The sequence below is a fragment of the Poeciliopsis prolifica genome, unplaced genomic scaffold (genome assembly GCF_027474105.1).
Source record: "Poeciliopsis prolifica strain line A6 unplaced genomic scaffold, Auburn_PproV2 SCAFFOLD005, whole genome shotgun sequence".
In the NCBI taxonomy this organism is placed as follows: domain Eukaryota; kingdom Metazoa; phylum Chordata; class Actinopteri; order Cyprinodontiformes; family Poeciliidae; genus Poeciliopsis; species Poeciliopsis prolifica.
The window spans coordinates 3,677,861-3,705,308 of NW_026562380.1; the positions used below are offsets into that span (position 1 = coordinate 3,677,861).

Sequence of the window (27,448 nt, forward strand, 5' to 3'; positions counted from 1 at the left end):
ACATCTGTGCACAGAGTAACATATTTTGAGTGTTTACTTTTGTGATTTTTGACTATTCTGGCATTCAGTGGATGAAAATCCAAGCTAGAATATTAAATAAGATCAATAAAAAATGTTTTTTTTACTACACAGCTTCTGCAATTAACGCTTGGTTGGGACTTTGTTTGAAGAATCACTGAACCTTTAAACAACTTGTGATAACCCAGTGATGTTACAGATTTGTAAGGTTTTTAAAATAATGAACTAAGTCATTTTTTGCCAGAAGGATTTATTATTATCATTATTTTTTATTTTTTTTGCCTGAAACATCTTTTGGAAAGAAAGAGGTTGTGATTTTTTACCAAAATCATTTTGGCATCATGGAAAAAAATGAAAAAGAAAAAAGTCAGGTAAAATCTTAAAACTTGTTTATTATTTTGTATCTTTTCCAAATGCTAAGAATAAGATGTTCAACAATTAAATAAAAATATAAACACCACGAAGAAGTCATTTTGTTCAGTAGATGCAGTAATGCATAATTTGGTATGAATTCAATACCAAGTAAAGAGAGAGCCAAAATTTCAGATACCAATATCAATATTGATACTTTTAATATTTAAGCTTGATTTATCATCAAATGTCTGACCACTAGGTGCTTTTGGTTTTTTTCTTGGAATTATTTTTGTTAAAACCCGAGTCAGAATTTAGATAAAATCTAGCCTGACACAGCTTTAAATGTGGCCCTACAGACGCCAAATTACATAGATCTGACCCGCCGGTTTTCCGCGATTCAGGGATCGCAGATATTCTCAGACCAAAAGATTCCTTCTCCCGCTAATGCATGGCTTCAGTTATACTAACTCTCACCTGTAGTTGGCACTATCTCTCACTTTCACGATACAGCTGCCGCAGGCTTTTCTTATCACATTTACTGTCATACATACGCGCAAAAATACTGGTAAATTTCTTGCAAATGTTTCTAAATTAGGGTCATAAATCTGCGACTTTGATTGCAATAAATAAATACATACAAAAACAATCGCAAAGTTCTAGAGGAACAGATCAATGTGCAAAGATAATCAATAATGCTAAGACAACTATTTATTAGTATTTTACAGTTTAATGGGGGTTATCAATAGATTCTCTTGAGAACATTTAAGATAAAGCCGGATCTAGAACATCCGTTTCTAATAAATATCACACTGCGTGGGATGAATCGGTGAAAAACATGACTTACACTTGCATTAAAACAAATAACTTCTCTGATGATAAGATGCGTCTGAAAATCTCAACTTAGCTCCAAAAGCAGCTTGTTATAGGAGATCTTGAATAGACAACTAAACCAAAGCTGTTCTCAGAGTTTGACGCGCTCCGCAGCTCTCCGCCCCCTCCTTAGGACTCCATACGTGACCCAACAGCTCATCAGTCCTCCCTAAAACACAGGACTGGCCGCTCTGTTGCTTCAGAAACTGGAACGATGAGTTGGGTAAAGCCAGAATGGCTCCTTTGGGCGAGTTTTGTCGGATTTATGGCATCGGTGCAGAGCGTAAGACGAGAAGAGTTTTTCGCCTTCGGTCCCGGCGCAGGAGATCAGTCACTAGAATCAGGGAATGACCAGACCCACCGCCTCCCACTCAACAAGCCCGTGTTTTTTTATGATGGCACTTTCGACAGCATTTTCGTAAGTAAACCAGTAATTCATCGCGCTAAAACATATTCAAATCGGAGGTTAGAAGTCAACCAGATTGGCAGTCTTTTTTTGCGTAATTGCGCATAATCCAAACAGAAGGCACATCCATTAGCAATTCTTGGAAGTTTAAAAAAATTTTCCCGGTGATTTGTGCTTTTTCTGTCGACCGTAAACATTTCGGAACATCGATTTACTTTTCATTGCGCCTTCTCTGACTGGTGAAATCCGCTTCTCTTGAGCTTATCATGTTACTGTTTACATAAGGGGCAACAATCACAGTTTGTTATCCAACTCCCCCAAAAAAGATCCAGTGATCAGTTCAAGTTGCATAAAACCTTGGTATGTCAAAAATGTGTTCTTGAACCGATTCTATTCAAAACCTTCCTTTAAATTATCTTCCCCCTCCCCTCCAGTTATTTCTAAAAGGAAACGAGCCATTTGGTCGAACAAGCAGCCCCTCTGAATCTGATGTGTAAAACATCTGTTTTAATTGTGCTGCGCAGCGAGGCGCCAAAACGGCCAAATCCTGTAACGTGTTAATCTCCAAGGCGTTACAGCTGAAACCAGATGTTTACATACAGCTTATGCACAGAGGCACGTGATTATTTTTCTTATTCCGATATTTAATCTTTTGCTAAATAACAAACAATAAAATCAATTTTAAATTTCTCTAAGACATCTTTCAAAGTCAGAAGTGTACAGACATGTTCTAACTGGTATAATTACTTTTGAAACTGCATGACCTGAGTCTAATGTTTAGGAAGCCAGAGACAGAGGTGAGGGTTTGGTGGTGACCACTTAGAAAGTTGTGACTGTAACAAATTTTCTGATATGCTTTGAGTTATTGTTTTTTTAAAAGATCAATTTATGCAAAATTTGACAGGTTGCCCCTCAACAACTTTATAAAGCCCATTGTCACACCTCCCACAACTTTCCTTGAAGTTTGTTCCTTTAAACTTCTAGTTAGTTTGAAGGAACTACATATATACATTGATTAGTTTTTATTTAATCTAGTCACGGAATACATCTCCAAATATCAGTTTTTTGACCCTTAGAGCATTTGCAGACTAATCTGGATTTTTATTTTGGTTTTGGAGAACTGGTTTGTTCCTTGCTGAGTGCCATTTCAGTGTGTTGGACTCGTCGTAATTCTAACTTTAAATAAATATGTACAGATAAAAATCTGTGATTGGTGTATTCCACATTACTTTCCTTGTTGAAACAATCCCTCAGTTTCTTATACACCCCAAAAATGACTTAGTAAAGGGTTAATGCTGCTCCAGATATTGCTATTAATAATATATGTGATCATATACTGTATCTCATTATTTAATTATATTATTGTTCAAGAAGTTGCAAAATCTAAATGTTTGCTTTAAAAATTGATGTGCAACATCTTAACATCCTGTATCTGTGTGAATTAAAGTATGTTTTGGGTGACTGATTCAAGCAAATTAAAGCTGTAAAAACAATTAACAATTATACTATTAATTACTTTTAATTGTAATATAACTTTCTCCTGTTGATATCATTTGAACATATAGATTTTATCTTAATGTCCTTTTTTCAACAGTTGACCATAATAATTTCAGTAAATTGTGTGAATTAGGTTTCCTCCAGAAAACTTGCTGCGCCTGGTGTTTGGGCGTTAGAGAAGTTATACATCCAGCGGCCTGCTGAGATTTTGAGTTGAAAATGATTAAAGTCGACGGAAAATTTGAAAAGATTGGAAGATTAACCCCTGAACACCAACTACAAAGTCTTAAAAAATGCAAACATAAAAAAAAAAAAAAAATCTAAAATAAACAAGCAGTACTTAGCCTGGTAGGGGCACAGGTGAAGCCTGGCGGGCCGCCAGGCTTATGATTCACTGGGGGAACCCCTGAGCAGCTATATCTATTATAGAAATTTGGTTTTGTTGCTTTGATTTTCTTACCATTGCCATTTAGAGGTTTTCACTATAATTTTCATATTTAGCAGTGTAGCTAACTTTAATTAAACATGTACAGTCAAAAAGCTGTGGTTTACGCATTAGCTTGAAACTGATTTATTTATTTATTTATTTTTTTTAGGATGACTCCCGGCTGCATTGCTCACCGCAGCCTTGCCTCCCAGCTGCAGCTAGCCTTTAAAGAGCTCTGTTTTTCATTTACGACACAGTCTGCTCTGAACTGTCTGCGCCCTGTGGGAGTTAACTGTTTCCCAGCGGTTTCAGTGCAGACATGGTTAAACAAAATTGTCTTTTGTAATCAGGTTGGGGGTGGTTATCATCTCCTTATGAGTGTAATTTGCATTTTATCAAGGTTTAACATATGTTGACAGTTATCTATAAAGATCTCGCTTTTTCCCTCGCGCTCTCTGGTCCACATCTGTAAGATGACAATCGCTGATTGTTTTCCCAGTTTGGCAGGAAGTTTCTGTAATGACGATTAGTATCCTATCTTTATGCTCTTTGGGGCTGTTCTTCAGGGGACAGGAAACAGCACAACCTTTCCAATGAAGAGTTTTCTTGTTCTCTTTTTGTCTGGAAGGATGTTTTTGATATAATCCTACTGTTTCTAAGCCTTCACATGTGCTCCCATTATACCAGTAAGCGTGTAAACACAATATTAAATGTGTTGTTTGTTCATCCTTGTAATGATTCAGAAGGATAGCTCTTTTGAATCATTAGAGTAAAGCTACCCCTAAGCCAAAATGCAACGCAAAATGTTAATTTTTGGGGATTTTCCATAAGTTCTTAAGCAATATCTGCTTTCAATGTCTACAACAGGCTTTTAAAAGTCACTACCATCAAACTATATTCTCCATCTTTCTTCATTTCCTATATTTTTAAAAATGGCATATCTCATTCTATAGAATTGCTTTTTTCATAATTACATTTAATTTAATTGTGTTAGCTTTCAGAGTAAAACATTTTATGTCGTACATATTTAAAAGAGAGGATTTTGGGGGCTCTAGGTGAGTTTTATTTTGTAGTAGTGGGGTCAAATATAACTCTTTGGATGGAAAACAACTATGGTCTAATGAGTTTGGAAAATGTTTAACTCTAATTTATTTGATTGGGACAAAGCACATTTATTAACATTTTTGTAAATGCTCCAGAATTAGCCAAAAGGCTGTTTTACATCTAATGTACTTGGATAATGAGTGTTTGTTTTTAGCAAGACAAATTAACGTTTATGCAAACAAGGTTAAAAGGACTGGTAACACTTTATTTGGCGGGTTGTGAATAAGACTGTCATGACATCACCATAAACATGACATAACAGCTGTAATGAACATGAGTAAGTCTTCATGGATATTTATGAAGTGTCATTCGGTAAATCATGACCCTTTGTACAAAGTTGACATTATTCAAAATATCTTTGTTATGACAACTTGACATTAAACCAATAACTCATGATCTGACATAAATTTGTTATAAAAGTATTACTGACTAAACTTTAGCTTTAATAACATAAAGCTACATAATTTTGAAAGTTTAATCAGACTGTCGCTCATATTTTTCTTTATATCCAAGCTGCCATTTTATTCCTTTAATTTCAGATCAACACCAACGGTTTTGTCGCTACAGCAGAACCAACAAGCGAGTCGACATACCTCAGTAAAATGCCTCCCAAATTTGGCATGATCGCAGCTCTGCAGGGGGATTTGGACACAAGCGATGGTGTGGGGAGAGTTTTCTTCCGTCAGGACTCCAGTCCGGATGTTCTGCGTCGGGCTGCTGAGCACATCAACAGGGCCTTCCCGGAAGACGATGAGGTCAATCCTACAGCTGCCGTGGTGATCACCTGGCTGGACGTCGCCGCTCATGAACCCCAAACCAGAGGAGATGGCATCGAGAAGAAGGTGAGCGTCAAACGGTTCTGCAGTTTATCTGTGGTGGAGCTAACTTAGCCGTGTGCCGAACCCACAACAAATCAATAACACAATTAAAATGAATATCAATTATTTGCACTTTTGTTTAATCCAAATGAAGTCAGCAGCCCCATCAGGCCCCCAGGGCTTCAGGGGCCCCATAAATGCTAATATTTTAACACAGACCACACATACATAAATGTAATATTTATTTACTGAGATTATCAATGCTGCTAAATTTGATTTAATGTTTTCAGCATAGATAATTAAAATATTTTAAATTGTTTAATATTAATATGTATATGCAAGATTTTAAAGCAAGTTTACTTTGTAAAAATTCAAACAATAATATTCATAGCTAAATTGTTTTGTTACAATAGCAGCAATCTGATGCTTTGAGTTTAATATTTGAGTTTGAGCAGTTTGTTCACAAATACAAACTATTAAACTGAAATGACTTATTGCTTTTTAGGTTGGCCAATTACACTTCTCCACCTCTCCCATATTTCACTAAATCTAACCTAGAAGTTGTTAGAGGTGCTCCTGTTTTGGCAGCAAGAGGGGCCCCTAAGTCAAATTCAGCTCAAGGCCTCAGACAGCCTTAGACCGGCCCTGCATGAGTTAAACCCGCTGCACTGCTCAGAGATGCGTAACAACAGGAGATTTAATTTGATGCTGCTAATTTGGCTTTAGTTACTCTTCCATTTGTGTCTGATGAGTTTTTAACAAGGGGACACAGAAACTGTTTTGGTTGGTCCAGTTTATGGAACAAATTTCTCAGATCTGCGCGCAGCTGCACACATTAACTCTGGCTGACTAAGTGGACAAAGCATTTGGTAGGGTTTGATGCTGCGTAACTGGAAAAATAATACTAAAAATAATAATAAAGTATAAAACCAGCGTGATGTGTGACAACGAGGAGAGCGCAAAGCTCCTCACCGGGCTGAACCTGCAAGATGGTTAAGGCTGGTTCGACCAACCAGGAACACATGCATAAACTTCATCAGCATAGAGATGCTGGGCAGCATGTTGAGATGTAAAAGCCACACAAATTCTTTGTCCACAAATATAAATCATCCTCTGAAAGCGCGACTTGCTATAAAGCTGCACGCGGTGGGGTTTAAACTCCTACCTTGATCAAACACTCTGGAAAGAAACATAGTTCCTCACAGGGGGTTGATGTAAATATCAGGTCAGCTTGTGTCCAGTTTGAGTGAAAAGGGGGGTGTGCGGGATCCGCGCTGAGGTAAACCTAAGATATCCAGCTGCTGCAGCATGAGAGACAACGCACAGAGGTGCCAGCAGTGTGATTGGTCTGGCTTTAACTGCATAAACTGTAAACCTATTTTCTATAAACATGTCTTTTAGGAATAAATCTGCTCCGCCAGTGAAACGCTCAGAGCAACAGAGACCCTTGCAATCCAACTTCAAAGAAAAAGTAGTGTTTTTTTATTTATTATTATAAAGCATCCTAAAAACATAAACAAGAAGCCATGCTTTACGAGCCCCACCGCCGTTCAGTCCATGTTGGCCATGCCTCCAAATATTGAAATAACATTAGCAGCCATCTTGTTTGAATATTCTCTTTTAGCAGTGCCGGATGGTTGTTTGAAGGTCCTGCAATTTCTGGTAAGCTTCATAGCATTATATTGGCACATTGACAAAAGTTAGCAATTGGGTAAAATAAAAACTCAAATGAGTCCACGTTTCCAGTTAGCACTCCTTTCTCAATCGTCGAGGGCTTATTTTTTACTCGGCTTTGTTGGAGCGAAACATTAACACCCTTTCTTGCATTTCTTTTGCTTAGAGAAACACCTTCCAGCTGGTTCTCGCCTCCCTGGAGACTGCCTCATATGCAATTCTCCTCTACGCCAGGGATGGAGTTCAGTTTTTATCCACCCCAGTAGGAGACAGTGATGTGATCATGCATTCTGGCTTCAGCAAAGGTTTGGTCCGAAAATTTCTGTTTTGGAGTCAGGGACAATATTACCGCATCAGCAAGGATGAGGAGACTTCTGTCAGGGCATTGGCAGAGTAAGAATCTGTTCCAAAAAAAATCACTGTTTCACTGCCTTGTCCATCTTGCAGACTCACTTATATCGTCTACTCTCACAGGGAGACAAACTCTGGCATGCGTGGTGTTTGGGTCTATGAAATCGGAACGTCTCCCCATTTTTCCAACGTTGCTCCTGGGGAAGTCACCGATCTGCCGCCAGAGGCTCCGCTGCCGGTTTTGGAGCACGAAAGACAGCAGAAATCTGCTCGCATTGTTCCAGACGCTGGACAGTTTCAGGTCCTTGAGATCCTTCCTCTGCCATACCAGCCACATCAGCCGCAGAACCCTGAAGTAGTTGTGGTCGATGACTCAGAGATAAATGTAGATGGTGAGTCTGCGCAGAAAAACAGAATTTCATTCTCATTTTGTCACATTACAACTACATAACTTCATATTTACATGCTTTACCTATGGAAGTAGTTAACTGCCAGAGCTCTAAAATAAATCCAGGACATTAATTGTGACTAATCCATTGTTGAAATAATTGTCAACTAATTTAGTGTTTGAATGAACTGGAGTATTGACTCTAAAACAGGCCATTCAGAGCAGTAATTAAGCACAACTATACTAAAAATACTTATATTTTGCTTTTAAGCTATTAAAACCCTTCTTTTTGTGTGAATATGTAATTCTCAGAACTTCGAAAGTGGCATCGTTTCACTTTTACCTTATTCAAATTCTGTATGGTGTCAGAATGATGTGCCATAACAGGCCTAAGATTAAATTACTGATTCACTCATTTATTTTTTTGCTAACTGTCTGTTATTTAGGATACTCAGGTAATAACCATCTGAATACATTTGCAAACCAACTTTAATCAGATTTATATTTCTGTAATTGAAACACAAATGTAATTTTCCTTCCAGTTCACAATAATGTTCTACTTTAATTTATCAAAAAAAAAAAAAAAAAAGAATTCCAATAGAATAGTGTTTAGTGTTTATTTGTCTATTAAAACAGCAGAAATTCAAATACACACCTCTGTGGGAAACCTTTTCTAATGAAAAATGTTTTTATTAAACTATTAGTATTTATCTGTGAAATCTTAGCTTTGTTTTAATTCTTCATTCTCAGTGTTTTCGTACAACCTTGGGACATGTGCCAACAACAGAAATAAATGCTCCCAGTTTGCAGACTGCAGAGATTATGCCAGTGGATTCTGCTGTCACTGCAGACCCGGCTACTATGGAAATGGACTGCAGTGTGTGGCAGAGGGTACGCTTTCACTGCTGAAATTATAAAACATGATAACAGTGAGAACATTCAATAAACAATTAGTTTTTTTTTGTTTTTTTTTTTACAGGAAAGCCACAAAGAATGAATGGTAAAGTCAATGGGAGGGTGTTTGTGGGCAACTCTCAGTCTCCAGTGGAGTTCAGCAGCAAGGACCTCCACTCGTATGTGGTGGTGAACGACGGCCGATCCTATGTTGCCATCAGCGACATTCCTGATGCTCTGGGGCCGTCGTTGATGCCATTGTCGGCCATCAGTGGTGTGATCGGCTGGGCGTTTGCTCTTGAGCAGCCTGGATTTAAGAACGGCTTCAGCCTTATTGGTGAGTAGTGATATCAGTTCTGACATTGAGTTACTCTACGATTCATTTTTCAACGTGTTGCTATGTTTAATCTAATAATCAGATTAAAGCTGGAGTATGTATGTTGAAACTGTCACTATGTCAGAAGAGTACAGGATGAGTCAGATAATCTACCACCTTCTCCCAGTGGTAGAAGTCAGAGTTCTCGTTAGCACTGAACCATTCAGTCCTAACTGAATGGCTTAGAGGCACGAGGTGGGTCTTAGCACTGTTAATCACAGATATCATATTACACAACCTGTTCAGCTCATATATGATATTTCTGTAACAATTAGTTGTTTCTCTGCCATTAGAACATTTAGCAACAACATGAGATTGATTGAGAGCGCTAAGACCCTCCTCCTGGCTCTGATTGGTTGTTTTTGGTGGGAAGTGGTGCTTTTCTTCAGTTGCGCAGGGAGGAGGTGGAGGAGATTGATCTTTTCACACCTAATCTGTTACATTTTCAAGGAGTGATCAGTAATCAAATTACTTTTTCAACAAGAATTTAATGCCATGAAACTAGAAAAAGGAATAACATTTGCGATTGCGTTGTAGTTTAACTCACTTACCAGCTGGATTATAATGTTTCTATGGTCAGGATCTTAAATTTTGCTGTTTTCTGTAGGGGGAGAGTTCACCCGACAGGCTGAAGTGACCTTTCTACCTGGGAACGAGAAGCTAACTATCAGACAGGAGTTTAAAGGGACGGACGAACAGGACCACCTTGTGGTGACCACCACCCTGAACGGCCAGGTCCCTGAGGTTCCTCCAGGCACTTCCATCCAGTCTGAGCCTTACACAGAAATCTACCAGTACAGCAGCAACCGTAAGACACAGAGTCTGAAGCTTCAGGATGTCTTTATTGTATTTACTTATCAGGGTATTTTATGTTTCAGTGATCACCTCATCCTCCACTCAGAACTACAAGCTGGTTTTCCCCGAAGGAACCAGTGAAAACAGGAGGTTTCAATGGCGCCAGACCATTTCCTTCCAGGGCTGCCAGCATGGCGAGGTTTCCAGGGACATGAAGCCTACACAGCTGCTAAGCGTGGATCAGGTCTTCGCTCTGTATGACGCTCCAAACCAGCTCCTCCGATTGGCCATGAGCAACAAGATTGGAGATGTCAATGGTAAGGGCACAAAGCGTCAGCATAAAAGAGACTTCCACAAAAGATTAAGTTTTGTTTTTGTTCTTCTCCAATAAAATTGGCTTATAAATTGTCATTGTCAGGCGGGGAACCAGAAGAGAACCCATGTTTTACTGGGAGACATGGCTGTGATACCAATGCCATTTGCCGACCCAGTCAAGGAAATGAGTTCACCTGCCAGTGTGCCTCAGGATTTAATGGTGATGGGCGTACATGTTATGGTGAGACTGGTCTTAATGAAATATATCAGCATAATCTCTGCAATTCTATTTTTATGTGTTTTCATGCATTATATATAAACAAAGTAGAATATACATCTGAAAGGGTAAGATAAATGGTTGTCCTCTTTTACTCTTGTTGCCCTCAATCAAGTCCAGTTACTATAATTTCCTCATTTTGTCTTTTATTTTCTTGTCTACTACTGTGTTAACATTTTCATTAACAATCTGCAATTTACAGTAATCAAATAGTTATTTTACCACATTTTAAAGGAAGGAAAATACATCAAAAGCCATTTTTTTATATTAAAACAGAAACTTCAGAATAAAATACATCATAAAAATGTATAACAGAAGCTAATAACGCTTTGAAATTTCATAACCGTAATGTGACCAAATATAGAAAAAGTTCATATGATGGTTTCGCTGTGAATCACACACTTCTCATATCTTTTCCAGACCCACTATTATGGTAATTCAAACTTTCCTCCTGTGGGACAGGACAATTGTGCCACTTAACAGGGGCTATCCAATGTATTGAATCCCCTTTGACATGTCCAGCGTGGTCACAATTTCCTCCATACAACCAAAAGTCTCATACATGAAAGAGCAAACAGGAAAAAGGCACAGTAGAGAGAGGAAGGAAGTGTTTCAGACAGATGCTATCTTGAGAAAATGACCAAATCTCATCAAGTTTTTCTCTTTCATCATGCAACATCCGACAGAAAAACAGACGGATTTCATAAATGCAGATTTCAGAAGTCAGATTTTCTTGGGAATAATTAGGAAGTGATAAGAGCCTGTTGTCTTTGCCAGACATCGATGAGTGCAGAGAAAATCCTCAGATCTGTGGACCTAACTCAATTTGCAACAATCAGCCTGGGACTTTTCGCTGTGAGTGTGATGAAGGGTATCAGTTCGGTATTGATGGACGGACATGCATTGGTGAGTGGCCTAATCTCTTTACTTTCAAAGAACATACCATAAACATCACTTAGTGTTTGTTTCAGATATAAACATGAAATCAAGTAGTTTGGCAGCAGCATTTTGAACAGCTTGAAAGATGATTTACTAGATGGTAAATTCAATAGAATCTTATAGTTATCTAAATATGATAGCAAGGATGCTGCAATAATTTTCTCTGACTTGGTATAGGAAAGGATGTGACACAATTTATAAATGTTCCCTAAATGAAATGAATCAAAATCAAAGCCAAATGAGGGATAAAGCTATTTCTAATTCTGGAATTTGTTGTTCAGTGAAGTGAAACAAGAGTTTTGGGTGGAGCTATAATCATTGTCTCGCGTTTTAGTTTTTCTAAGCACTTGTGCTGTTTTTTAAGAACCAAATGAATGTACAAAGACATGCAGCATGTTGAGCTGAATCTCCTCAACGGGTTTTTGAAGTTAATATCATTCACAATCTCTTTTTTTTTATTTCTTTCCTTCCACAGAGGTTGATCGACCAGTGAACCATTGTGAGGAAGAGACGCATAACTGTGACATCCCTGAGCGAGCTCAGTGCAGCTACAATGGAGGTTCCTCTTACATCTGCACCTGCCTCCCAGGGTTCGCAGGAGATGGGAGATCTTGCCGTGGTAGGAGAGAGTGTTAGCTTTTTGGAAGTAGCTAATAAAGTTGCACGTCAACGATCCAAATTTCTAAACACCTTTAATTTGCTGGAAATCAAAACTATAAAGCGGCGTAAGACAGAATTATAATTTATTTAAACATTTTATAATAGATTCAGTTGAATTTGAGGTATGCTAAGTTAAAAATCTCATATATTTCTAAGAGGCTTTGGAAACTCTAAATATGGAAAAAAAAACCTTTGACTTTATTTGCAGAATAGTGACCTCGCTGTGATGTTTGTGTATAGATAAGCTTGCAAACCTTGTTGCACCCAGACAACACATTTTCCAATGAAGGTCTTTTCTATTTCACATGCTGCATGTGAAACAGTGCAATATTATGTCAATGTAGCAAAACAATAGGACCTCATATTGTGCTGCATGCAGTGCAGAACCGCTTGAAAGCCCATTTTGAAGTTTGCTCTATGAGTTACGCTGCTCCTTTTGCCTCACTCACTCTTTCATCTTTTTCCTGAAGACATAGACGAATGCCAGCAGAGCAGGTGCCATCAGAACGCGCTGTGCACAAACACACAGGGTTCATTCATCTGCCAGTGCAGGCCGGGTTACAGCGGAGACGGTTTATACTGCTCCTCAGGTGAGTCTATGATTTACACCAGAGGTGTCCAAACTTTTTACTAAATTCACCAAATTGAGAGCACTCATGAGCCACATCCCATTTTAAGCAAAAAATGCTAAATAATGTTAATTTGTTGGTCAAGAAATTAATTTTAGTTTATTCCCAGCAACAGAAATGAGAGGTGTCCATGAAAACCCTTAACTGTGGTGGCGTAGTGGTTTCGCAAAACCCACCTATGGAGCCCTTAATCCTCAATGTGGCTGTCGTGGGTTCGACAGAAATGTCTTCCCCCCTTTCCTGTCAGCCTACTTTCAAAAAAATACGGGCCATTAAAGCCAACAAAGATCCTCGGGGACAAGAAAACCCCCCAGTGTTTAGCCCATTTTAGTTACTGGTTTTGAGTGAAAAGTCACTGGAGATAAAAATCAGCTCTATTTGCTATTCCTTAACTGAGTCACACTGTAGTCACCCCTAGTTCATATCTGTTGTATATTTATTCAGGTGAAATAGTTAAAAGGTTTCATCTATTCTGTTCTTGGTAATAGATTTATTGAGGTTATTTTATACTTCTGGCAGAGAGGGGAGTTTTTCAGAAGTGGTCTGTTGCTACTTGGAGGTCTGATTCCTTTTATTCTACATTCAGAGCGTACCAAAACCCAGTGTGAGGACCACAGAGAACGCCTTCTAGGTCAGACCAGCTTCAATCCACGTGGACCCCGACCTGTTGGACAGTTCATCCCTGAGTGTGACGAAAATGGCGATTATCGGCCCGTTCAGTGCTTCAGTAGCTCTGGGGAGTGCTGGTGTGTGGATCGAAATGGACAAGAGATCCCTGGGACTCGCACAGACGATGGCAGCCAACCTTACTGTAAGTAAATGGCTGCTCCCAAATCAGCTATGAAGGGTGGATTAACACTAACTCTGTTTACATTTTGTGAAGAAAGAAGTTGCGCTGGTCTTTTTCATGTTGTTTCCTTCAGTAGTTCTTGGTGCAGAGCCACCACAGGCAATTGGGGGAACAGATTTTTCAATTGGTCTGGTTGGTTTGACTCAGTTCAGTGTGAAAGCGAACCACAGCAGCTGAAAATGCAGCAAATGTTGCAACTTTGGTCCCCAATCAAACCGAATCTTCCGACCTTAGAGTTTGATTAAGGTCCATTGAATTGACTCTATATTTTTTTTTACTTCGTCAGGTCTCCCTCATGGCACTGAGGCTCCACCCATTGGACCCCGACCTCGACCCGATGTGGTTTTGCCCCCAGGGACACACCTCCTGTTTGCCCAGAGCGGCAGAATAGATCACATCCCTTTGGAAGCTTACAATATGAGAAAGCAAGATGCCAAGGCTGTCCTCCATCTTCCTGTAAGTTTCTTCCATAAAATGTTCCCTCATAAGTCTAAGATCCAGTTCTAAACAGTCAAGATGTTTAAAATGTTTAGTTTAACCAACAGAACAGGAATTATTTCTTGATACAGTCACTGAATCTTGGGTCAAAGATTTTGCTGTCTTTCTGTCAGACTCCCGTCTGCTCCTTGTATTTAGGACTTACATTTTTATTGGAGTCACATGGCAACTCTATCCGCTCTAATGATTAACATCAGTTTGAGATGTTTTCAACCAGCTGGACTGAAGTTTGGCTCAGTGGCCCGCACTGGATTTTTTTTTACTCAAATCGTTTGTGTCTAGACGCACATCTGCTCCCGACTCTGAGAACAAACACTCTTAAAAATGTTGTTTGTTGACCCATCCACAGGGGAAGGTAATCATTGGAGTGGCCTACGACTGCATGGGGAAAATGATTTACTGGACAGAAATTTCACCTCCTTCGATTAACAAGGCTAGCATAGATGGAGGAGAACCCACTGCTGTCATCACATCAGGTATTTCTGCTTCCTTGTACTTCAACACATTAAGAGACTGCTTTGAAATAAAGTAAATTTGTATTCTTGCAGATTTGAGCAGCCCTGAAGGGATTGCCGTTGACCACATGAGTCGAACGATGTTCTGGACCGACTCCGTGGCCAATCGCATTGAGGTGGCGTCTCTGGACGGGACTCAGCGTCGAGTCCTCGTAGATACAGATCTCGTAAACCCCCGAGCTATTGTCACTGACCCCATCAATGGGTGTGTAATTCTTAAAATAAAAAGCTTAATATCTTCCAGATATTACTAAACACCAGCCTCTTGGATGTGTTAAAAAAATTTAGGATTGTGAAATTTTTGACCAACATTTTTATCTAAAAAAACTCATTTCAAATGGTGCACAAAACAAAACCCCACATAAAAAATAAGACAACATAGCAGTGTCTTATTTTTGTTGAAGACATATTTGAGATCTAAAAATAAGAGGCTCTTATAAAATTAATTGTTAAATAAGAGTTAGTGATGTTTCAGAAACATTGTTTAAAATCTAGTTAATTTGCTCAAAAATAAGCCTGACTACTCCAAACATTGTGGAAAAAAGATAATCTCCAAAAACTACAAAGAGTTGTGAGTAAGTTGGTCTGAGATTCAAGTTTTGACTTCAGAGATAAACAGAAAACTCTGTTATATCAACTTTCACCTCTTTTTTTAAGTCATTATTGCCACAAACAAGCCAGCAAAATATCAGGAGCAAATTTTATCACAGAAAAATGTAAATCAATTTGACTAAAAATAGGCGACACTTTGCAGATTCTTTTAAAACAAATGTCTCAGAATATGGATATTACTGTTTTTTCAACCTTTTTCTGGGCTACTGGCTTGGATTTATACAAACCAGAAATGGGTAGATTACCCAAAAATTGTACTCAAGCAAGAGTAGCACTAAAATGCTACTCAAGTACTGAGTAACTAATCGGAACATAAATCATGTAATATTTTAAAATTACATCATCAGAGGGAATAGATATGAACAAAGTCGTGTGGAAATGTTGGTATTTTAAGGAACAAAATAAAAACATTTCTGTAAATAACATAATAAAAGAATAAAATCACTGAAAAGAAACATTTTTCCTAATGAGTTTATGAAACTTTAACAAAAATTGCAGATCTGTATCTGGTGAATTTGAAGTTAAAACAAGCTTGTCTTCATTCAGTAAAGTTTCTCACAGTGGGTAGACTAATAAAATCACTCAAGTAAGGGTAAAAACTGCATCATATAGTAAAAATACTCTTAAAAGTACATTTTTTCCAAGATTTTACTCAAGTGAATGTAACCAATTACTACCCAACTCTGGTATAAATTAATCAACTTTCTGTTTATTGCTGGGTAAAAACACAGTCTATCTGCTTTATTTGATTCAGTTGGAAATATTGTAATACTGTTCTTCTCTTGACAACAGGAATTTGTACTGGGCTGACTGGAATCGTAACGCTCCGAAGATTGAAACCTCCTACATGGACGGATCCAACAGGAGACTGCTGGTTCAGAGCGAGCTGGGCCTTCCGAACGCCTTGACGTACGACTCTCAGAGTTCCCTGCTGTGCTGGGCGGACGCAGGTAGGCTTCAGACATATGACTAACCCTCACTTTATGTCTGCTCTGGGATGAGTCCTGTGCGTCATCCTCTTGCCTCCAGGCACACATAAAATGGAGTGCATGAATCCTGGCCGGGCGCAGCGCAGCACGGTTCTGGAAGGACTCCAGTACCCATTTGGAATTACAACCTTTGGGAAGAACCTCTACTACACTGATTGGAAAAGGTTTGGAGTTGTTTCTTCATGGTTTCTCAAGCTCAGATTCTATTTAGCTGAATTTATGTTGCAGCTAAGAAAGCGGGGGTTGGGGATAAGTTGCTTCGAGCGAGGAGTTAGGAGGAATCCTAAAAAGTGACAGCTGCTTGCAATTTCTCAGCTCAGGCATCTGCCAGTGTCCTACCAGGGGCCTCTCTGTGATCTCTGCAGGACCTTACACAAGAAGGTTGAGAGGTGGTTGTGGGGGGAGGCGAGCACTTCAGACAGTTTGCAACAAACTGCAGTTCTGAAGCCAAACCAAACTCTTACTCATCCTTGACAGACTTTACACACTAAACAGGAGACACTGGGAAGATCCCACAGGCCGAGACCTTCCCACATTGCTGAAATCTCTCGTGCTGATTGTGTTTACAACAGGGCCGCCGTCGTTGAAGTGGACCAATATGCTGGAAAGGAGACGGATGAGTTCCAGCCACAGAAACGGGCCAACATCTACGGGATCACCACGGCCTACGCCCAGTGTCTTCCAGGTAGTAAACCGGTTTGAAAAGGTTTAAAAAGTGCAACATTTTTTCAATGGATGTGACAAATGATTACTTTTATATTCTTCAAAACGTTTCAAACTGCATCTTTTTAACACTTTGTCACGTTGAGACTCATGTTCTTATGTACAGGTGCACCGATTTATCAACCAGACAATTTTTCGGTGCCGATTTCCTTGGTGATCGGCTGATTTTTACATGTGAAATCGATTTTAACTACCTCGGCTGTGCATTTCTGTTAAACCCCCATTACTTTGATGCGTCTTTATAAAATCAGTTACCTAACTAGTAAATTCAGTTAATCAGTAGCTATGTTTCCATTACAAATGTGCACAAAACTTCAGCTAAGATCGAAGGTGAGGTTGCAGTTAGAAAACAAACTGCAAGACGTAACTGGTAAAAACAAACAAACAAAAAAGAAATATAGCTTGCATGCATAACGAGCTTAAAGTAACAGCAGGAATTTGCAGCTCGATGTTTTTTATTTGGAAGAATGAGTCATGATAAAGCGAAGCACCAGGCTTCATACTCCCCTCTAGATAAAGGCTGGACCAAACCGAGGGAATGTGCAGTGGAGGGAGTGGGCCCCCAACATCTGGAGTTTGCTATGTGTTTCCCTTGGATGTGTTTCATATATGTATAGAGGCTGTTTCCTGCTACTCCGTGCTATTCAGGCTTCTTATTGAAATAAGTGTCCTTTAATGTTTGCTCTCCTTCAACAGGTCAAAACTACTGTTCTGTGAACAACGGCGGCTGCACTCACCTCTGTTTAGCGACGCCGAGGGGCCGCTCCTGCAAGTGTCCCGACAACGGAGCGAGCGTGGGCTGCGTGGAGAGAGAGTACTGAAATCCTCAGAGAGTCGAACGTTCTCAGCTGTTTGGACCACTCGGTGTTGTGAAATCTTTTGAAAAAATTGGAACAAAAGTTAACTTTTTAACATTTCTATTCACTAAAATCTCATCCATAATAGGTTCTGTACATAAAAATACACTGTCATGTTTAATTATTTCCTGAGTGCACATAAACTGAGAATAAAGCTCAAGGGATCCATAATTTAATGTGAAGTTTATTGGGGCAGCATCTGGTGTCAGTGGTGTTACACTGTGTCATGTCCGACTACAAGCTTATTAGCTTTTATGGTCTCAATGTTGATTTGATTGGATAAACATCTCTGTGAAGCTGGCAGAATCCCGTTACACACCGGCGAGTTATTAAATAAATAGATGTTTTTCTACCACTATGAGGCTTTTGCGTTTTTATCATAAGCAAAGCAACAATGCCATCATGTGTCCGATGGTTGAATTGACATGCTAAAACATCTTTGCAGTTGTATGGGAATTTGGAAAACTATGTGCCATAAATCCTTTTTTTTTTTTTTTTTTGATAAATAAAATTGCAGGATGGCGCTATAAGTAATCAACTCCAACCTGGCTGTAATCACTACCCATGTTTAATAGGTTACTTTGTGAGAATTGGGGACCATTGCGGCTGCCCTTTATTTTTGAAAACTAGTGATGCAAAGATCCTTTCTGCAGCTCCAGTGCTCAACATATCAAATGACACAACAGAGTAATTTAACTTCACTTCTATTATTTCATTTTATTTTTTTTAAGTAATTCACTCAATAACAAATATGAATAGGTCATGTAACAACTGAAAATAAAATAAAATGAGCTAATCAGCTCAGAAGACAATTACACAAATACATAATAAAACATTAGCTTATTCAATGCCATATCGCTTATATTGCATATCTGAATGTGAATATATAGTCAAGGCCACATTCATTTTCATACGTGGTGTAAATGTGTAGAGATCATTCAAATGAATTAATCTGACTCTGCAAATGTAACATCTCCCCCTGAAAATTTAAGAAAAAGTAAACTTTTACTTTTGTATTCAGAGAAAATACTAGAATGACATAAAGCATAAAATGTTTTTAACAACAATCACCAAAGGTATAGTTGTTGGTACTTCCAAGTCCTGTAAAATAAATGTAACCAATGAGGTTTATTTTTTTTTTTCTTTTTATTTATAAAAGATTTCTGATTTTATTAGAGCTTCTAGGAACTTTGAATCTGTCTACTTTTTGTTTCCGAGGGGTATAAATGTGACGTGGCACAGGGAGACATTTTTCTTAAGTACTAGCCCAGACAAGACAATGACAGATATTTAACCAGACCTCAAGATGAGTGAGAACGAGGCAAAAACATTTCCAAATATCACTGGAGCTGCAGAAAGGATCTTTGCATCACTAGTCTCCATGACATTCATTAGACAGTCGATGTGTAAACTAGCTTTAAAGGCGTGCCAGGAAGTAACTAATTTTGTCTTACCACCACAAATATAAACATGTTAAGTTTGATAAACTCTAAAAAGAAGAGGGAGTGTACATCAACGTTGGCCAGGGTCATAGGAGAAGACTAAGTCACTCTTAGAAAAATCCTCCAGAAGTTCAACTTCCTAGTGGATGTACAGGGAGGAAATTTTTGCTTTCTAAGAGAAATGTGAAGGCCAAGACTAAAGTTCACCAGAAAAATGGTGGACAACAACCACCATCTTTCGCAAATTATGTCCAATAATGTTCTTGGACATGATTTGCGTAAACAAAACACAGCATTAGGCTAACTGTGACCCACGGGCTGGAAGTGTCATAGTTTGGGAATGTTTTGCCCTCACTGCACGGATTAACTCTCTGCTTTTGTCTTTATTTCTATGAATAAAACAGGACATTTGCTGGAGCAAATTAATTTTCTGTCAGGACTGAGCTCATATATTAAATAAATAACCATAATGCAGATATACACAGATATATTCCTGTTTAAGCTCACAGGAAATTATTCTCAATGACAATAAAAGGGAAGGTTGTGGTTTTCCACATCTGATGAGGCCGCACTAAAAATGGCCTCATCAGTATTTAGTACTGATCATTTGTGTTGGCTACGGTATACTTTAAATATCTGGAATGCGATACAACATGTTTGGGAGCTAATATTTCAAACAATAGGTCAGGGTTGCCAAGCTATTGCCAAACAACTCAGTTGAAATGGCAAAAGACATGAATCATGGCTAATTTTGTCATAATTTGTGCAATTTCTTTTGATAGCATGTTAAACATAGCAGATAGTACCAAACTTCCCTTTCCTTATTAAATATTATTTAGATTTGGCTGAGAAATTTTCGAACAATTTCTCTCTTTTAAACATCGAAAACGCCATCTCAGCGCGATTGATTGGATAATGTACAGAAGTTCTTTGAACGCACCACAGCTCTCTGTGCCAACTGCCAGTTCTTTCATTGATTGGGACACGGTTTGTGTGACGTCCAATCGGAAGCAAGAACGGACCCATATCACGAGAAAGGATTATAATTGTTTAAGCTACACCCTCAGACTTGTCTGCAAGGAAACCAGCTCCATTTTTTTAAGCAACGTAATCTAAACATTATTCTCAATTTTCTGTTCGAAACACCTTAGTTTATGCGCATTAAATTACTGTAGTAATTTGTCTTTTTTCACCACTTGTTTTTTATATATATAGAGATTTAATTATAAAGTTATAAAACTTTATAATTTTAATTACGTTTTGAGTTTTTTTTTTTTTTTTTTTACATTTCATATGCTGGTTAATAAAATTGACTACTAAATAAGCATGCAGACGTGCTTTCGTGAATGACTTCCTTTTATATTGATTCTCGGCGCCTCTGTTAGCAATCGAGACAGACGTTGGTGCTGCCTTCCAGTCAATGTTGAGGACGAAATCGCCCAGAGCCTGATTAGAGTTGAACGAAGGCTAACTGTTTTTTAGTCACTGCAAACCAAGGTATGTTCAAAGACGTAATCTTCGTATTTATTCTTCAGATGTAAGGGGTATGTCGACTTAGCCAGACCATATAATTATTTTTTTAAAAGCAATTGAGGATGCGTTCATTTCTCTTTGACACAGTTCTGACAGTTGACAAAACACACAGATCGGAGCGGTGCAATAACCAATAAAATAGCTAATGTTGTGACTGTTTGCGACAGTTATTAACCTGAAATTTATGGGCTTATTTCGGAAATGGTTTTATGAATTATAAATATATGGCTTGTGCGGTTGGTATATAAAAATCTGATCGTATTTTGTTATAGTTTCCAGTACCGTGTGTGTCCATTACGGCCAAGGTAGCCATAACATTAAATTCACGGAAGGAAAGGAAATTCAAAATAAAATACCAAGCACAAATTTTTCTACTAATAGCTCCCTTCTTAGCTGAGAAAATAAATTATTATATCGTCTAATAAGACTTTAGATTGTGGATATTAAATTTCCCCAGTGTTGGTTTTGACAAACAAACCCATAAGCTTTAATTACACTCGATCCGCTAAGCTGTGCAACACTTTTGAAATTATTACACTATGAAATTTGAATGAAATTCATATGCAGTGTATTTATAAAAAAAAAAATATCTAAATAAACCGATTTTGTATTCTATTCAAAATATATTAATTAAATACTTATTTTTGTCTTATAGCAAAATTACACATAAAATAATGGAGATATCTATAAATGCAATGCTGTATTAATTATTCTGTTTAGTTTTCTTTCTTTATTCACTTTTTCATTATGTGTATCACTTTGCACATTCCCAATTTTACAACGCTGGACAAATAAAATGGTTATATAAACAACTAAATGAAAAAACACTAAACATACAATTTTTTTAAAAGTGAAATTACTTACTACATGGGACAGTTTCACATTCATATGTTGCGTCAACATATGAATCAATACAAAACCAAACTAAAATTGCAAACATTTTTCTTCATTGATTTGTAGTTCAGTGATCCGTAAAAGCTTTTATTTTGAAGGAAACTCCCCAGAGGAAATCGCGTGGTACGGAATTGCCGCTAGCTTGATGGTAGTTCTGTGTAGTACCTCGTTAGCTAGCTTGAGACCGTTTTGTTTTGGTTATGTTACGCTGCGACTGGATCGTCAGACCGACGTTTTTCGGGTTCAGGTCAGGGCAAAGCGTGCTGTAGTAACGTCTTAGTTCATCTGAAAGCCGTTTTCTAAGAACAAGTGACTTATACGACTTATATTTTGTTATTTTTTTGGCTTTAATACCCTTCAACATCATGTTTTTCCATCCAGGAGCTCCACTTTAAAAGCGGCGAAGCGGCGCAGTGAATTATGAATCTGCAATGAAAGACTCAGGAGAACCTTTGGGTCTCTTTCCGGGGCGCTTCCAGCCTCCCGGGGGTTAAGAAAGGATTGCTGTAAATCCCTGACTTTCTCGGGGAAGCGCCTGGAGAACCTGGAAGCCATGGCTCATCTGGAGCAGACCGATCTGTCATATGCGTGGGAAAAGTATATGGACTGTAGGCTGCAGGGAGCAGATCTGCAGGTAAGGTTCTGCAGCAGTATGTATAGGATGCAAGCTCAGCTTTGTCGGTGGTGATCCTTGTCAGTGCTGCACTGGAAGCCAGTTGTTCTGGAGGTGAAAAAATGCAATAAAAATGTTTTTTTTATGTTAATACATATGAAATATATCTAGCTTCATGTCGAACTCTTAAAATGCTCCCTTGGGTAATATTAGTCATATTCTGTCTGCATTGGTATCATTTTCCAAACCTTCTGGGCTGTTCTGCAATGTAAAGAAAACATTGTTCAGACATTCTTATTGTCTAAAACGTCTACCTTTTCTGTTTTATGGCTTCCTAGAGTCACTAAACCTCAGAGATTGTGTTCAACAGTGTGTAAATGTCTAAGGTGGCTTAAGAAGATGCTGTTTTTTTCTTCCAAAAAGAGATGATCATCAAATATTTGAGAACCTAGTTTTTTTCCAGTTTCAATTATAAGAACTACTACTTTACCTTATGCAATGTACTGCCAAAAGGAGACGTTTGTCTTGAAGTTACTCATGAATATGTTTATACAATATACCATCATATTGCTGGTACAGCATTACACCCACATTTCTACAATAGTATTTTGGGTGTAATGCAATCCTACTGAAGTAGGATCTGTTCCATTCCTACTTAAGAACCATTTACCTCCACTGCTTCCAGCTTTTGGAGAAAGAAATAATCTCACAAGAGTTGAAGTAGAAGCACATACGTGCTGTGTGGTGAATCAGAGCAGAGATGGAGGCAGGTGTAAACCACAGCTTGTTGTGTTACAGTGTGAATGCATTATTGTCTGAAAGAGCTGTGATGTGTTTGTTCAGAAATCTCTCCCAGACGACTGCTGCTCCTTTTGCCTTCCCCTGGTGCCGCTGGAGCAGAACGGCAGTCGGATCACGAGACCTAGATTAGGATCAGACTGCGTGTCTTTACACTCATCAGACACACACTTATTCAGAAAATCTCAGCAGTCCAGATTCCAATTAAAATGCCTCATCTTATTTAATATAAAACTGATGCCAGAAATAACTAGTTTAAATGTTTATGTAATGCAAAAGCCGGTTCAATTTATCAGAAAAACAAAAACATCTCGTGTTTTAGTAACATTCAGCCTTGCAAATTGCTTGTAAAAGGACATATGTCATTCATAGTTCTCTTTAGGTGATCCCAGATATTTTTGCCATTTTCAACTTTCTATATAGGCTGATCTATTTCAAATATAATCTATTAGAAAATATATTGTTTAAAATCACTGTGATGCTAAAAATTTAAATCCACCACAAACACGCTTGGAAGTTTTGCATCAAACTGGCTGGTTTTTTTTTTTTTTACAGTTGCTGATAATTTGATCCAGTTTGGCTCAAATCCCTGGTTTTATCAGAAGAAAAATAACCTCACAGCATGATGCTGTCACCATTGTGTTTCATTGTGGGCATGGTGTTTATTTACTGAGATCACAACACATTTTTTCCCATTTTGTTTTAGAATATCTTTTTTTTTTTTTTTGTGGCGGGAATGGCTTTTCTGTTAGACCAGACAGTTTGTTGATTTCATCACTTCTGGAGAAAAGTCCTGGTTTTGATTCACCGTTCTCCAATGTTTTCTGCTCTTACTCAGGATTCTCAGAGATAAATAAGATTCTGTGGGTTTTGTTGCACTCTAGGCTCTCTTCACACCATGACTTTAGCTAATGAATACAAATGACAAACAGCTACACTTTGTGTCTAATCAGAGCTGCTAAACCCAAGAGGACTAAACAATAAAATTGGATCAAAAGGTGCAGAAAAAGAGGATTCATTTGAGTGTACACACCTATACAAACAGATTATTGTGTCTTTGTTTCCTTCTGGTAGAAAAGCTGGGTTACACTAGAATTGTATGAGATACATTACAGGTCACTGACCTAAAATTTCACTTTTTGCTCTGTTTTCGTCTTATCCTTGAAACTGGTGAGCTTTATTCTTATTTACCCGCTTTACACTGAGGATGCTCTGAATTTTCTAATAATATTTTAACTTAATCCGTCATTTTTTATTACGATGGCTCCCTTGATACAACTGCGGTTGTTCCTGCACCTGTCAGTTAGATAAGCATGATCATTTAAGTGTATCAGACACACAGAGAGGGTCTGTTGAACACAGCTGTCATCTCCATAGTGCTACCTTTCCCTCTCAACTGATCCTGAAGTGGGGAAGATATTGTGACAGTTTGTTGTGCTCACATGGCTACCATTGTAAATTATTTTTTTTCACAACAGCACACTGTAAAGTTTGGCGGTCCGTGTCTTTTCTTTGTCAGACAGCATGTAGGCAGGAAAATCTGCTGTATGTTGTGTAATTTTTGTCACTTCCTGGAGCATTTTGACTTGTAGATTGTTGTTGGTTCCTTCACATCCAAGGAATACGCTGATGGATGAAAGATATCTATCAGTCATTTATTACCAGTAGTGTTCGTTTACATGCACTTTACTTTTTGTCTACAGAGATACATATGTTCACATCGGTTTCACTGGACACTCAAATTGGTGGCACAAAAACAACACCAAAAAATTTTTTTGGGAGCAATAAATTGAGGGTGTTAAAAGTGTAGATGTCCATTCATGAAGGCTAAATAAGATGGTGATTGTGGGAAATGTCTAAACACTGACAGCAGGAGGACTCTGCTCTTCTGTTTTGCATCTTAATCTGTGATCACACCTTACAGTGAAATATGGAGGGTAAATAAACTCGTTCTTTTATAGCAGCTGAAGAGGAACCTTATATAAAAAAAAGTGTGAAAACACCCTGCGCCTAAGCTGCTGCCTAGTTATAGCTGCAAACTTCACAGCTTTACTGTTTTATCGCATCAAATCACAATAAAAAGCAATAAAGTTTGAACCAAAACTTTGAAAAAATTAAAATCAGTTGAATTCTTTTGCAAAGTGTTGGATCTGAGGTCTATTTAACTTCTTCTGTTGTGTTTTTGCAGCTCAGTGATCAGGATTGCTGCTGTCGGATTGTTAAAAATGACCTCCAGGTCGCCTTGACTCTCATGACAATACGGTCAGCAGGTGAATTTCTAAGATAAAGAAATTATTTGACAGATTGGTTTTACTTCCTCTATTTTGGAGTGAAAACATTCTTTTGTTTATAAAGAAAAGTTAAATAAATTCCTTTTTGCATTGCACAGATAAAAATTCAAATGAGTACTTTCTTCTTTTTAAAAACAAAATCTTCCTTCAGGGGAGGTAAATCTGCAGTTTGTGGTCAGTCATGTTTCCTTTCTCGCTGTATCCTGATGAGCTGAGTCAATTTAGCAGAATGGTTTGTTGGGCAGGAGCCAAGCATAAGAAGCAGGTTTTCTGTAGCCTGTCAATGTTGAGTTTCATTATGAGACAACAGGATGTTTCAAAACATCAGTGTGAGGCATTTGAGGCCCCGTTTTTTTGTCTTTGTGTACCAACTGTGAGCTCCTGCTTAAACATTTCACCTGAGTCTGTGTGTCTGATTCATCTAGTTCAGTCAAGTGAAGTCAGTCACACTCCTGGATTAATGCTCACTCTGCTTCTCAAGGCTGATCGGTCTTGTAAGTACAGCTCTGCATCTCCTCTGCCTTCAGTCCTGTTTTTGTTTTATGGTTGACAATCATGCAAATTCTACTTTCATGCATAGCACAACTTAAGTGTCGGTAAAGTTGCTGAAATTTTTTGACTTCCTGAATAAGAGAAACCCTGGTTACACATCCCAGCCACGTCATGTTGTTACGTCTTCACACTCGCCTGTGCCAGTACGTTCTGGTCTTTCTGTGGTGAAGTTCTGATTGCTTGACTAAAGAAGATTAAACTTCTCAAGCGAAGAATATGGCAAAATGGGCTGAATACAAAGTAGCTCGAAGAGATTGCAAGACTGATGCACCTTTATTTCTCCATTGTGCAGCTTTCAAAGTGCTTTTTCCCCCACCTAGGATCTCGTCAAAGCTGTACTTTGTATAGTGTAATGATGTTTATTAGAAAAAACTGCTAAAAAAACACAACAAAATGTGCTGCAGAACAAGGTGAAGGGTGAGTGATTTAATCTCGTTTTAGCTCTTATTTTTACAAGACAATGTGAATTTGAATGGTGTTTTTATGTTTTAAGCAATATGTCACCATAAGAGTTGCATACAAGTTTCTGTAGCATTTAGCTCAGCAGAAAGGAGCATTGAAGCTTAAGCTCTGCAAAGCAAAAAGTGATGATGTGTGGGAAGCAGCATCAGTTCGACACAGCGTAGAGGAAAAATTATAGTTGCTTTTTGAAATTGTTCTTGCTTTTTGAGGACTTTCTTTCTCAAATATTATAGAAATATGAAAACAGTTACCTGTTTTGGGGTTTATTTAGAGATGCTGGCTGATACCAGCTTCCTGTTATTGACAAGGTTTGATATAGAAAGTTAAACTTCTGATTTTCTTTGATTATGACTATAAAACATATGAATATGTTTGTCTTAGATTTCTGTAAAATTTGACAAAGCTATGTTCAGCTTCTCTATCTTCTATCTTCTCTATATCTTTGATCTTGGGCTGTTTCTTCTTCTTTATATGCTTTATTTTGGTATTTGTGGTACAGATACTGAAGTGTCCCAGCAGTGTTTTGATGCTGCTTCAGAAAGGCGACTTATTTCTTTATAAATTACCACTTAAGGAGGTTGTAAAACCTGTGCGCAAACAACTGAAGACAATGCGGTTAGTCTGGTGAAACATTACAGAAGAGGAAATCCACTCTGATGAAGCATATTTGTGGTTTTTTTGAGCTCTATAGAAAAAGGCCGCATATCATTTGCTAAACGTACTTTCTATTTCTGCTTTCAATGAATAAAATGTTTAATTCAGTGATTTTTTTTCCTTTTTAAATTCACATAAATTCACAATGACTCACCTGTTTGCTCATTTAGGGAAATAGACGACTGTGACGTCTTGTGATTATCACACGGCTTTCAGCATCCTCATGTTGGTCATTGTAATTTATTTTTATAGTTTCTACACTTTCCTCAGCTTATTTATGATGATTAAATAGAAGTTCTTAAGCTGTCAGGACTTTTTTACATCTGCATTTATTGTTCTGCCCCGTCTTTTCAGTCCAGCTCGCGCCGATCGC

General features: G+C 38.2%; 2 protein-coding genes across 4 annotated transcripts in view; both read left to right on the forward strand.

Moving 5' to 3' along the window:
- The first annotated feature begins 1,387 nt into the window (after positions 1 to 1,387).
- nid1a (nidogen 1a) lies at positions 1,388 to 18,194 on the forward strand. The gene is made up of 20 exons (XM_055029982.1): positions 1,388 to 1,660; positions 5,216 to 5,518; positions 7,335 to 7,561; positions 7,643 to 7,911; positions 8,658 to 8,798; positions 8,887 to 9,138; positions 9,785 to 9,985; positions 10,056 to 10,289; positions 10,391 to 10,528; positions 11,342 to 11,470; positions 11,979 to 12,122; positions 12,634 to 12,753; positions 13,379 to 13,603; positions 13,929 to 14,098; positions 14,490 to 14,616; positions 14,689 to 14,860; positions 16,060 to 16,217; positions 16,297 to 16,420; positions 16,829 to 16,941; positions 17,676 to 18,194. The coding sequence occupies exons 1-20, from the start codon at positions 1,457 to 1,459 to the stop codon at positions 17,798 to 17,800; spliced, it is 3,576 nt and encodes a 1,191-aa protein (XP_054885957.1). The 5' UTR covers positions 1,388 to 1,456; the 3' UTR covers positions 17,801 to 18,194.
- Positions 18,195 to 20,708: 2,514 nt separating this feature from the next.
- The window catches only part of lyst (lysosomal trafficking regulator), a 71,281-nt gene continuing 64,541 nt past the window's right edge, over positions 20,709 to 27,448 (forward strand). For 2 of the 3 annotated variants that reach the window (XM_055029394.1, XM_055029393.1), the window contains exon 1: positions 21,892 to 22,339. In XM_055029394.1, the coding sequence (XP_054885369.1) occupies positions 22,259 to 22,339 (81 nt within the window). In that variant the 5' untranslated portion in view covers positions 21,892 to 22,258. Of the gene's footprint in view, positions 20,776 to 21,891; positions 22,340 to 27,448 lie in introns of those variants that run through there. The other variant, XM_055029392.1, reaches the window with a different exon arrangement.

What these genes read in the sequence shown, in the direction of transcription:
- nid1a (XM_055029982.1), top strand. Translation starts at nt 1,457, where the DNA reads ATGAGTTGGGTAAAGCCAGAATGGCTCCTTTGGGCGAGTTTTGTCGGA. An exon ending in CAAGATTGGAGATGTCAATG is followed by an intron (nt 10,290 to 10,390) that starts GTAAGGGCACAA and finishes TGTCATTGTCAG; the next exon opens with GCGGGGAACCAGAAGAGAAC. An exon ending in TGATGGGCGTACATGTTATG is followed by an intron (nt 10,529 to 11,341) that starts GTGAGACTGGTC and finishes TGTCTTTGCCAG; the next exon opens with ACATCGATGAGTGCAGAGAA.